The following is a 13,278-nucleotide window of genomic DNA, read 5'->3' as shown; positions in this document are numbered from 1 at the left end:
CGTGCGTGCGTGCGTGCGTGCGTGCGTGCGTGCGTGCGTGCGTGCGTGCGTGCGTGCGTGCGTGCGTGTGTGTGTTGGCGCCAGGCTAGGGGAAGCATCACATGCTTAAAGCCCCTCTGGGTCAGTGTATGGGTCAGTGTGTGGCTTAAGGGCTGTATGTGTGCGTGTGCATGTTTTACCATACTGTTTATATCACAAGCATTTCTGAGTAATGCTCTACTGTATTAAGTTTTTAGAGAGAGTGGGAAAGAAAATAATCACATCATTGCTGTCACAATCAGGACCTTTATTAAATACTCCCCATTACCACTCATTCAGCATTAATACCATATACTGTATATACTAGTTGACCAGGGTCTAGGTCAGCTCCTTTTTTTCGACACCAAATCTTCCCCGAAAATATCCAAGCTTACATGTCACGTTGCGCCATGTTGTGAGTTTCTAGATCTGCTATTTTCGCTGAATGTTTGCCCCCAGAATAGGGACAAGTGGTTGTAAACTGACCCATAGCAGATTTTAAGTTGTCTGAATTGTTTGCCACAAAGATAAAGCCAGCTTGCTTTGGGAAACATTGTTTTTTGTTGTATAAAACTCTGTTTTTTATGATTTTACTTATGACTTTTAAAGCCTTACAGGGCCAGGCTTCTAGTTACATTTCAGTGTAAAATGTTTTTTTTATAGTGTTTATTCTGCTGTATCTCCTTTTTACCACTCTTATTCTAGCTTATTTCATTTTCATATGTCACATTTGATATTTATTTTGTTTTATTTGTTTACTTTACTCTCTCTTCCATGGTATGTTTTTCTGTGTTATGCAGAACTTTTTTTATTCTTGTTGTAAAGCACTTTGTAATCTTCTAAAATAGAGGTGTTTCACCTGAGGTTATTTCAACTTTTGACTTTGTTGAAATAAAGAATGTTTTGTACAAGAAATCCATGACTTTTTACACCAAGAGTGAGGCCCAAGGCCACTACAAGTGCTCTGTCTGAGTTGCATACCAATTTGGTTGGAAGCAGTTATCATTTATTTCAAAATTGAATAGTACTTGAATATTTATATGACATTTTTTTTTGGTTCTCTAACATTCAGGATCAAAGTCACGCACATCCAAAAGACCTCTTGAAGGTGCTGGCCCCAAAATGAACTGAGATCAAAGGAAAAGCAGAACCCCACACTATAGCTCCCTTTGTGTAACTTTATTAGTTATTGTTAACTAATAGTAAAGTTACAGTAGGGTGCGGTTTTGCTTCTATTGCTTTTATCTTAGTTCACTAACATCGACATTCAATGTAGCTAGCTTAGCTTGACAAGACGACGCAATGCAAGCCTGGTTTTTAGGGATTCCCATACAAATAGTTTATTTATTATTGGATATTGGATGTATCATCGGATTGGAGTCACCTACTTGCTGGTCCAACCCCCTATAGGGCCTAGGCCATGTCCACTACACTTATGATTTTTCTTTTACTTAATGATTTTCACTTTTCACATAGAATAAACGAATATACAGTATACAATACTCTAATACACAACTTGGTATTTTAAACCATGATACTGTTTTGTTTTATTATAAAAAAACATGACATTTATTCTTTCCAGGGGCTGTCCTAAACTGAGCTAAACTTTGTCTACCTTTATAGTTCAAATGCCCCCTTTCTGAAATAATTAGCATATCCCTTTTCTGGGGGCTACATTCCCCAAAACTAGCAGATCTACAAGCTCACAATGTGTCGTAATGCACCGTGTTGTGAGCGTATAGATCGTCTATTTTTGCCGACGAGATTTTTACACTGTAGTACTGTAAGTATAGGGGGTTAAGTGTTCAAGCTGCAGATAAATTCAATGATCATGTCCTGTCACAGTTCACTACATAGTTTAGCATTAGTAAACCCATTAAGACCTGAGGCCGATTCTAAATGCCTTCTAAATCAGTAGTTGTCACACTGTCAAGATTTTTCAAAAATGTTCAATCTGCTATTTTTGAATAGGCAACGCAAACATTTCAAATGACACAGATGCTTTCCCGGTTTTAATGGGTTAACATTTTGGTTGCAAGTGAACATTTGGATATGGCCACTTTGTGTGAAGTCAGACCCCCTTCAAAGGGCCTTGCATTTTTGATTATCTTAGCACGTCATTCAGCAACGGGTCCTTTTTCAACCCTGAGACATTCAGTGCTGTGAAGGAGCTATAATTAGTGTAAACTGGCAAAGTTAGCAAATGTTAGCCGACACCTCACGGAGCATAGTGAAGAAACCTGGCAGCATTGGTGGGTATTAGCAGTTAGCTGCAACAGGCCGTGGGCAGTTAGCCAGGGGTTAGGCTGTTGACACCTTGTGTGTGTGTGTGTGTGTGTGTGTGTGTGTGTGTGTGTGTGTGTGTGTGTGTGTGTGTGTGTGTGTGTGTGTGTGTGTGTGTGTGTGTGTGTGTGTGTGTGTGTGTGTGTGTGTGTGTGTGTGCGCGTGTGTGCGCGCGTGCTTACAGTACTCATACATGCCTGGGTGGATGTAGGCCAGACTGTATTAGGTGGGTGATTTGGCAGGCTGTGTCATGAAACGGTGGGTCTTGCAGAGGCTGATATGTCAAGGTGCCCGTAACCGTAACCTCATGCTGGAGATGTTAAGTTTACAAGCAGACGGTAGAATTGCACATTGGGTATGCTACAGCCTGAGTTAAACTTAGTTGCGCACGGGTGTCACGCACGGTGATGCTTTGTGAGCTTGTAGATCTGCAATTTTTGGTGCGTGACGCTGACGTACAACTCTATAAATCAGGCTCAAGCCATTAGGAGAAAGGAGAGACAGCAATTTCACTACCCGTTGTGTCTCTAGATTGATGATACTGTAATTATGCCTGTAATAGGACCAGTGTTAATGTTAACTGGTTTGTAATAACTAATTACTGCATTATTAAATGATACAAGGCATCTAACCACTTACACAAACGTTTAAGAACCTTTCCAGTTGACATGTTGTATGAAACGCATTAAGGTCTAAATTGTAACAATTCTGTAAATAAATATTATGTGTGTCTCTATACCAGGGGTGGCAAACTCATTTTGGGGTGAGGGCCGGATTGGTCAAATGGTGACTTGATGGGGGCCGGAACCAGTTGCGGGCGCACATGCGCGCTCACACGCACTCAGACACTGCTACTAACTATGCATATCACTTTTTTTTTTAAATGTATTAAGAAGAATAGCTACTTTAATTATTGACATTAAAAACAAACAATGCAATTTGTAATAATAATAATAATAATAATAATAATAATAATAATAATAATAATAATAATAATAATAAACCATTTTAAGTAGAATAATTCAATTTGAAGTGGGTGGTTAAATAATTAGATTCATAGAACAACAGTGGTGTAAAGTAACTAATTACATTTACTCAAGTACTGTACCTAAGTAAAGATTTGAGGTATTTTTACTTTACTAGAGTATTTCCAGTACTTTTACTTCTACTTCACTACACCTGAGTCACTGCTATACAGTATATCAAATTCTTGGCCGAAACCGAATACCGAATATAGGAAACCCTTGGCCGAATGGCTGAAAATGATTATTTAAAAAATATATAATATACATTTTCTTAAATATTATTTTGTACCATTGCTGTCATGGCTATGCCTCTGTTGTAGAGCTACATGATTATGGCAACACTTATCATAACTATAATCCATAGATCAGTTATTTAAAGCATATTTTTAGAATTATTTATTTACTATTGTGTAGTAATATAATACAATATGTCTCAAAACCTTAGCATGCCATACAGTTGCAAATTAAATAAATATGATTTCAAGAAATTAAAACTAACATTGAATAGCCTAACAAAAGGCAATATAATGTCTGCAGTTCAGGCCTGGAATTTCGTCATTTTAGGGGCAAGGCCACTTGGCCTTTGGTGTTGAAATTTTGGCTATTTGCACGATTTTAAATTGTTTTAACCCATTTAGACCTGAGGCCGATTTTAAAAACGCCTTCTAAAACCTAACCTAAGATTTCTGAAAATGTTCAAATTCTTACTAAAAACATTATACAACATGATGTTGCTATATGTATAGCAACAACTAATGAGACACAGAGGTTGCTCCCGGATTCAAAGGTATAACAACGTATAGGTGGCAGCAGGTCTAAATGGGTTAAATAATAATAAGAAAAGGAACATGCAAGATTTCCAACGATAATATATAGCCAATAGGTTCTGTATCAGTATATGAGTCAGTTTTTGCAGATTTCATTCTAATTGGCTACTATGCCTGCATATGAATTTCATGGGCCTGTTGGTCACCCTGGCTTGGCGGAGATATGCCCTGTTGCGCACTCTCCGCACAGCAACAGCGGGTGAAAGCAATTGACTTAAACGAGGGCTATGTTGCGCACCAAAAAACGGACTAAAACTGACACACACACACACACACACACACACACACACACACACACACACACACACACACTCACACACTCACACACACACACACACACCGACACACACACACACACACACAGTCAAGCGTTCACAGCTGGTGTTAATTATTTTGCCCTGCGCAGGCTCTTAACTGTCGCTGGTTATCCTACTAATGTCACACCCTCTGACAAATGGATTCTAGTTTTCAAGATTAGAACAGCAACACTGGTTACAAAGTGGGGGGAGGTGAGGGGCGGGGTGTGGGGAGGAATGGAGCCACTCTCTACTCCTCCAAATGAGAGACGCAACTGGTATATACTTCTCCAAACAACGGTGTTTTACCGGATTTGTGATGCTGTTGAACAAGCGCTCTCTCCAGTACAGGTAGAGTTGAATGGTGCTGGTCCTCTGTATGTTAATGACCTTGGCTGTGGCTTCACAGCTTGGCCATTGTTCTCACATAACAAGTTTGTCCAGTATTCAACCCCCAGGCAGCCTCAGTAAGGAACTGGCGGGCGCTGGCGTTTTTTCTGCCTTTTTTTTTTTCTATCTCGTTTTTTTTTCCATTAGAGGTAGTATTAAATGCCGTTTTTTCAAATCACCTCAAGGGCCAGATTTGATGACGTCGCGGGCCGGAATTGGCCCCCGAAACACCAGTTTGCCACCCCTGCTCTATACTGTACAGAGACTCTATAACACTCCAATGTGTGTTATGCAATACAGTGAAATCCTCTGTGTTTACAATCTTTACACCCTTACAGGTGCATTTGGGTCTATATTTACACTCTGAGTGAAATGGATAGTGCTGCCATAGCATGTAGTTATTTTCATGCTATGACAATTACATAATAGCATGAGTCATATTCAACAGAAAACTGTTTGGCATTCTTACGTATTTTTGTTTATTGTAGCCATTCTTAGTCAGTCTTAATTAGCTGTAGGTCTGAGATTCTATGCTTTCTAATTAGTTTTGAAATATTCCCTTCTCTGTAATTAGGAGGCATGATAAGATATATTTAGAGACAAAGGTTCTGGCCTGTAGCATTTTTTCATTTTTGTTTTTAATTTCATATTAAAGTAGGAGGATCAGAGCCACAAAATGTGTTATTATGACTTGTTTAGATTGACTCAGCAGTTTTGGAAGTATACAGCTTATGTTTTTTCTCTAAAAAAGAATTCTGAGAAATTTTAAACACATTATCAGCTCAAAATACAACAAATGAATAATGATGGGTTTGCTCCACCTACATTTAATTCTAATCATACAATTATTTTTAAAATATTAAAACCTATAATACTTCATATGTTAGCTTTGATTTGAGAATACATTTTAGTTAAATATAATGAACAATCAATCCTTAATTGTTCCTTAATTGTTTTTAACACAAACGGTTGAACACAAACAGCTACTCTTCCTATTGTTTTAGATCAAGAATTTTAATCAAATGAAGCAAAATAAATGTTGTCTTGAGTAATGTCTAACCAGAGCTGTGTCCCAGAACTCCTTGCATGTGAATGAATAGGCGGCACGTTGAATTGAAGGGAAGAAAAACGTTCCTTTTGTGTGTGGAGCAAGGCACAGTATTTTTTTATAATCAACATACAGTATACATCTATACAGTACAGTACAACCAAAGTTAATAGAAGATAAAGGAAACATGTTAAGATGCAAATTGTGGCTGACAAATGTCTACATATGGAATGACACATAACATACAGTAGAAATATGTTGTGATCCAGGACACCCTTCATGTGGGAATATGTGTGTGGGCGTGTTTGTCTACATACATAATGCTTACAGATCCTGAAGGGCTTATACTGATGTTGTTCTGGCTGATCCATGGGATCAACCAGGATCTAAGGATTTAACAGACAGTTGTTCTTTCCCTGCTCTCTCTCTCTCTCTCTCTCTCTCTGTGTGTGTGTGTGTGTGTGTGTGTGTGTGTGTGTGTGTGTGTGTGTGTGTGTGTGTGTGTGTGTGTGTGTGTGTGTGTGTGTGTGTGTGTGTGTGTGTGTGTGTGTGTGTGTGTGTGTGTGTGTGTGTGTGTGTGTGTGTGTGCGCGCGCGCGCAGTGGATCCCAGTGCTAACCCATCATCGTCAGAGGAGCAGATCAATGAGGAGGCATCAGAACTGGAGAAGAGACTCAGTATGCTGTCCCAGTGCAGCCGACCCAGCAGCACAGGTAACACCCCAAGCTGTCAACTTTTAACCTCGACTCTCCACCTTGGAGGAAAGCCTGGTATTTGTTCTAAAACTAGCCGTGTGATCCGGTTTGGAAAAAAAGAATCATGGTTCCGGTGGTGGCTTCTGGTAGGTGTCACATTGTTTTTGTTCCCCACATAGTGCATATCAATTAGTTTAGTCTCACTAGTCATGCTACGACATAGAATAAAAAATGGACATACCAAACGATTATGATAGCAAACAAAACGATTATTCCAAACTAAACAAGTTTTAAATTAGGGGAATCGTTTTGGAGGTGCACGGCGCCGTTGGTTCCAGTGGTCTGATGACGTAAAGTTATTTCCGCTCCGACCGGATCAGAAACCCGAAAATATTGATCCCAGGCTAGTCAACTTTAGGTGGGCTGCTGTAGTATCAACTACTGTGCAGCAGTGGATCTCAAACATTTTCATGTCAATATATGCTATATTAAGTGATTTAGCTGGGGATCCCCTGAGGGTCCCTGGACCCCACTTTGAGGACCACTGAACTACAGTGTCAACTATACATCAGTCGGCTCATTCAATAGTGTGCAAGGTTGCTGTGATAATTAACTGTTTATAGTTCATTTAATTTTTATATTAAGAAAATTAAAAATGTGTCCAATTGTAGAAGCAGTGGCGTAGCCATAAAAGACGTAGTGGCTGGGCTCAAATCTCTGTATCAATCAATCCATCTATAACCTATAACTGCCCTTCACAGCCTCCACCTACAGTTGCAGCACCTCTGTCGCCGGGGACGACCACAGCAGCATCTCCAGTTCTTCTTCCAGCCAGTCAGACGCTAGCTATGGCAGCCGGCCTTACATATGGCCGGAGGCTGCTTCCAGGTCGTACCTGTCCACTGAGACAGTATCAGGTCCTTCCACAGCAAAGGGGTCGACCAATCCAGATGAGAGGCTTTATGCCGCTGTCATGGGAAGCTCTGTGATTGGCCCGTCCTCCAAACAGCAACAGCTTCGTGGACTCCTTGACAGTGGACGACAGAGCTCACTGGATAGTGGGATTGGGATTGTGACAGGCAGCCAATCGTCTTACTCCGGAAGCTTCTCATCCTACACAGGAAGCCTGGACACAGCCAGTCAGGGTGGAGGGGAAGAGTTTGGCTCCGTGGCGAGCCTTCACGCCGCTGCGCCTGCTTCTCTTCCTCCTCCTCCAACTCCTCATCCCCCTCCTCCATCTGTAGATATTCCAAAGCATCATTCTGATAACGCCTCCTGCTCTTGCCCTTCTAGACCTGGCTCAAGTGCCTCTAGCGCCCCTCGTAGACACAGTGAGGAATACCAGAGCCCCAGCTTGCTCATGCTGCAATACGACGTCCCCAGGAGAATGATCCAAAGCCTAAAGGACGTCCCGGTCCGGGCCACAAGCAGTGGGGGTGGCGGTCAGGGACTTGGACTGTGCAACAGTCCTGCAGAACCCTCAGTCCAGCGGGTTGTGGCTGAGCGTCGAGCCACCATGCACCGCTCCCTCTCCTGGGGCAGTGAGAGGGCGCCCTCTGTGGCAAGTGTGGAGAGGTGCACACCCAGGCCAGCAGTGCCCACAGATGGTCCAGTCTGTGAAATAACACAGGTAACCAATGAACCATGATCTGTCCCTTTCTTCAGGTAGAGCTATAAAAGCAGTCTCAACCAAGCAACTACTGCAAAATCATGTAAAGTGTGGTGGTTTGTAAAAGAAAATATCTACCAGCTCACAAGTTTTCATTTGTTTATTTATATTAACTTCCTTTCACCCTGGCATTCCTATTTTGTGCATTTATGTAGGCGATTATATAGGCGACATTTTTCACAAATGTAAAAAATAATCTAAATTAGCAAAACTGGCAGTTCTACAAGCTCACATGTTGCATCATGATGCATTGTGAGCTTGAACATCGACTATTCTCGCTATTCGTCGTTCGAGGAAGTATAGGGCTTAAGTGGTCAAGGATATATAATGGATTAAATGGAACAAACGGTTTGCAAATCATTATGCAAATCTCTTCCTCCAGTACCCACACAAACTAATCCTCCCTTATGTCTTCTCAAAGTTTTACATGTACACAGGACCTAACCATGTAGCGTATCATGTGCGCCTACAGTATGCATGCTAAGATCTTGGTGGAAGCTAACGAAGTTGTTATGAAATGGGTAGAGATACTTTGCCATAAGAATCTTACATTGTACAACACCAATTTGGTTTCTTTATTCACTTGTTCACTTTATTCAATTTGTGTCATCGATTTTTGTAACCAATGACACAAGTCAAAACTGTAAACCTTTCATGTCTGCCAGTTTGGTGAGAGGACATCATGCCCCACATTTTATGTCCAGCCAGGATCACTAACATACAGCTTATTACAGAAGGATCCCTGCAGCTGCAGCATGCAGAGCATTCACTAGTGTAGTGATTCTCAACCTTTTTAACCGTTCAACCGTTAATTATAGTATATACATCATTTAAGTTATCCCTAAACTCTGTTTTAAAAATAAAAAGGTTGATAAACTGTTTAGGTTAATTAAGGACCATAAGAGTCCAAACTACAAACTACTTTTCCTCTTCTTCCCCTCTCGTCCTCACTGTCTTCCTCCAGTGCTTTTCTCAGTCCATTTCTAAACCTCTGCATTCTGCCGCTTTGAATCCTCTCCTTTCTTCTTTGTCCACCCATTTCTGTCTGCAGCCAAGTTACACTGGCTGAGCTACTGTTTCCCTCATTTATACATCAGACATTGACTAACAAGTCTTTAACTTTTTGTCATTACACTGTCCATTACTTTTCATTATCAAGTCCTCATTCTGTATGTATTCTTGTTATATTGAACAACTGACCTTGGCTGAACTACACTACTTCATTGTCTCCCCATCCAGTGCAGTCATGTTGCAGACAACTACATTACCGCAGAGCAGTGGCGATCAGCGAGGAATAGAGGCTTGACAGAGGTAAGATGATTTCTATTTTGGTTGAGGACTCACAAGGCCATAACACGAGTTATGCAGTTTGACTGCTAAACCCTAAAGCAAGCTTATTTTTTTGGCAGGTGCAATAGTGTGGAAAAGTCTTAACAGAATCAAATCTATCCCTACCCTATGTGCCATGGGAAATTCGTGGGGGGAAGTAACTATATTATAAAAACTCTTGAGCAGTAGAAATGCAATGGTAGTTTGAGCAGTGGTTGGTTTGTATATTGTGGGACTGATTTCAGGACACCTGTGAAAACATGACATTTTACTTTTGGTGTTTTGTATTTTATTGATTGATTATATTAAAATCAATCAACATGGGGGACACTAATTTATTAAGTCACAGTTGTATTCAGTATACGGTGCAAAACACAATGACATTTTACAAAACAAATGAAAAAATGAGCAAACACTGTTTCACAAAACTAATTAGCATGTCTGAACACATAGCACTTGGAAAGGGTAGGTTCAGACTCTCAATGCCCACTTGATGTCTTTGTATTAACCACTGGAAAACACAAAATATAAATAATGTATGAATGGTTTTGAAAACAATAATTCAACAAATGTACTAATGTGAGGGGTGGTGTGTGTGGAACACTTCTGCGAGAGAAAGATACAGACAGGCTTTGAGTAATCTGTCTTTGAATAATAACAACCACACTTGGTCCCAGATTGCACTTTACCAAACAAAACATAAATCTTTCCAAAAACACTCAAGAGGCTGTAATACAGAAAAACATTCCAACTGCGCAAAAATATTCTAATGAGCGCAGATGTCCAACTTATTATGGTAGTTTAATTGCTCCCGATGAGCAGGTTGGTATGACTGTGTGTGTGAATGGGTGAATGTAATGCACAATCTATGTAAAGCGATTTGGATAAAAGCTCTATATAAATGCACCATTTACCATTTATCATTTAGTTCTTGATGACCCCCCCAACCCCCCAATGGGCAGCCAGCCCTAGAGAGCCTGTTTGGGGCAATAATGGCTCAGGGGGTCTTTTGATCTCTGGCTCATCTTGGCTTTTTGTTGTCCTTCAGCTAGACACTGAACCCCTAATTGCTCCCAATGAGCAGGTTGGTGCCTTGTATGGTTGCCTCCACAATGAATATAATGCACATTGTAAAGTGCGTTGGATGAAGGTGCGTTGACCTTTCCCCCTCTCATTAGACACGAGGGATAGTCCTCAATTGTGCTTCATTAGGCTCCGCACTTCTCCCTTAGGGCTGCGGCAAACTCCAACTGAAAGATAACTTTTCGGTGTAATGCTTCGGTGGGGCAAATGGGCAATAACAAAAAAATTATGTAAAGAACGTTGGCAGTGTACTGCCGAACATCGGTTCACTCCTTGTATCTCCAAGATTTTCCAGCTAGCTGAACACCTGCACTACCCAACATCGTATGTGATTGGTCAGACACTTATAATGTACTGGTGATTGTTTTGTTGTCTCCGCCAGGCCGAAAGGCATGGCGAGAGAGTATGTTTTACCCCCTGTCCGTCCGTCCGTGTGTCCGTGTGTCCGTGTGTCCGTCCGTCATTCGATCTGTCTGTGTACAGCTAATCTCCGGCACCATTGGCTTGCTCGCAGCCAAACTGTGCACACACACTCCCTGGATACCAGAGCAGAACCTCTGCCCCAAATTGTTCACAGGGGCCTGTTATAGCGCCACCAGGAGGCCGATTTGTGCAAAACACATTTTTTGACAGTACTCCTACAGATTTTGTCCAAAAATCCCACAAATCGGTACACAGTATCTCTATAGTCATTAAACGAAACGGGTCTTTCATATTTCTCAAATTCCATCCTGATTGGCTAAAAATGTCTTCCAAAGTTTGCAGGAGTACACCGTTTTGAACAAAATGCCTCAAATCATGAACACAGCATGCAATTTCCGTGAAATTTTGCACGCACATTCCCATTAGGCCGAGGAAGAAGTACCATTTGAACATTTTCAAATCAGCCTCATGGTGGCGCTATAACAGGCCGATTCGTGTTTTTACCTATAATTGCACCGATCTGTGTACAACTTTGTATGCACACTCCCTATAGGTCAAGGAAAAACCTTTGCCCTGCATTTTTCACATCTGCCTTTTATAGCGCCACCAGGAGGCCGACTTGTGTAAAACACATTTTTTTATACTACTCCTTCCAATTTTATCCAAATTTCACGCAAATCGGTACACATTATCTTTATAGTCATGTGATCACGACGGATGTGTTTGATTTTTCATATGCCATACTGATTGTTTAAGATTGACATCTAAAGTTTGCATTATTAGCTTGTTTTGAACAAAATTCTGCAAATCATGAACGCACCGTCCAATTGCGCTCAAACTTTGCACGCACATTCACACTATGTTGAGAAACAAATGCCACCCTTTTTCATATTGGCCTGTTATAGCGCCACCAACAGGTCTAATTGAGCGAAACACATGTTTTTAACAAAATGCCTCAAATCATGAATGCAGTCAGTGTCCGATTGTCGTGCAAGGCCTAAGAAGAAACGGCACCCTTTTCACGTTGGCCTATTATAGCGCCACCAGGAGGCCACAATAGCCTACCTGACCTGGCGGAGACCTGTGCTCCGAGGAGCACTTTTTCTAGTTTTTTCTGCAATCTACCAGCAACAAACCATGGACTGTTTTGAAGAAAGGTTCAAAGTACTTTATTTTCCTTTTGGAACTTGGAACACTAGTGCAGTGGCTAAAAAACAACATACAGACACAATACACAGATAGGCCTACCCAGGTCACTATAAAAAAACACTAACCAACATAATAAAACTATACTACAGTATTAAAAGCATAATATATCTGCTGTCGTGCAGAAACCAGCTAACTCCAAAATGTTTGTTTTTCAGAAAATGAAAAAACAAACGGTTTATTTCATCATTCACAATGAGGTTGGAGGTCAAAAGGGGGTGGAGCCTGGAGTCAGCAAAACCAGCTAACTCCACCCCCCTTTGGTGGAGTTAGCTGGTTTTGTCAGAAGCGCTTTTTAATACTTTTCATTGAATTAATATGTTTTTAACCAACACACAGACGTAAAGGGTATTCGATAGCACTGATTTATGGAAAAAAATGAAAAAGCTCAAAAATTGAGTTAGTTGGTTTCTGCCCGACAGCAACATTAAAATCCATACGGAGCAATTATCTATGTATATACTGTACATAGTTGGCTGAGGATAATTCCTCTCTGAGCAACTACAAACACAACCAGATGGTAATTAATAAATGGAGGGAGATACTACATGCTTTGTCCACTGCGTCTCTCACCAGAAATGGTGCGACAAATTATAACAAAGCACGTGGGAGGTTGATATAAACAAAAACAAAAAAAAAACCTGTGGTAAAACCACCTGTACACAATGCTTCAGTGGCTCGCCTCGAGTGAACTGAAGTGTTGCTAGACAGACTCCTGAGGTCTGCAGGGTTTAACTTTCAGAACTTTCTTTTCGAGTACAAGAACTAAGTGAACCGTATACCGTGGCTTTAAATGTATTTCACAGGTTATAGATTTGTTGCCATATGCTATGGCTGGGTTTCACATAAGGTTCTCTCAGAACTTCATTTGGGTCAGGTTTACAAAACCGTTTGCTTCCAAACTTACAGACTGACTCTGTCACACTGCTGACAGCACCTGATTCTAATCATCCACATACACCTGTTTTAATCAACATATAAATTAAC

At 40.9% G+C, this 13,278-nt stretch overlaps 1 protein-coding gene across 3 annotated transcripts in view; it reads left to right on the top strand.

Annotated features, from left to right (window-relative positions):
* The window catches only part of dok7b (docking protein 7b), a 37,090-nt gene that overhangs the window by 12,092 nt on the left and 11,720 nt on the right, over positions 1-13,278 (top strand). For all 3 annotated transcript variants that reach the window (XM_084046616.1, XM_084046615.1, XM_084046614.1), the window contains exons 7-9: positions 6,489-6,599; positions 7,343-8,211; positions 9,490-9,561. In XM_084046616.1, the coding sequence (XP_083902742.1) occupies positions 6,489-6,599; positions 7,343-8,211; positions 9,490-9,561 (1,052 nt within the window). The remainder of the gene's footprint in view (positions 1-6,488; positions 6,600-7,342; positions 8,212-9,489; positions 9,562-13,278) is intronic.

Source organism: Gymnoscopelus microlampas, assembly GCF_963454915.1.
Source record: "Gymnoscopelus microlampas genome assembly, chromosome: 2".
In the NCBI taxonomy this organism is placed as follows: Eukaryota; Metazoa; Chordata; class Actinopteri; order Myctophiformes; family Myctophidae; genus Gymnoscopelus; species Gymnoscopelus microlampas.
Note: the sequence above shows the minus strand (reverse complement) of the source record. Positions and strands in the feature narration are given on the sequence as shown.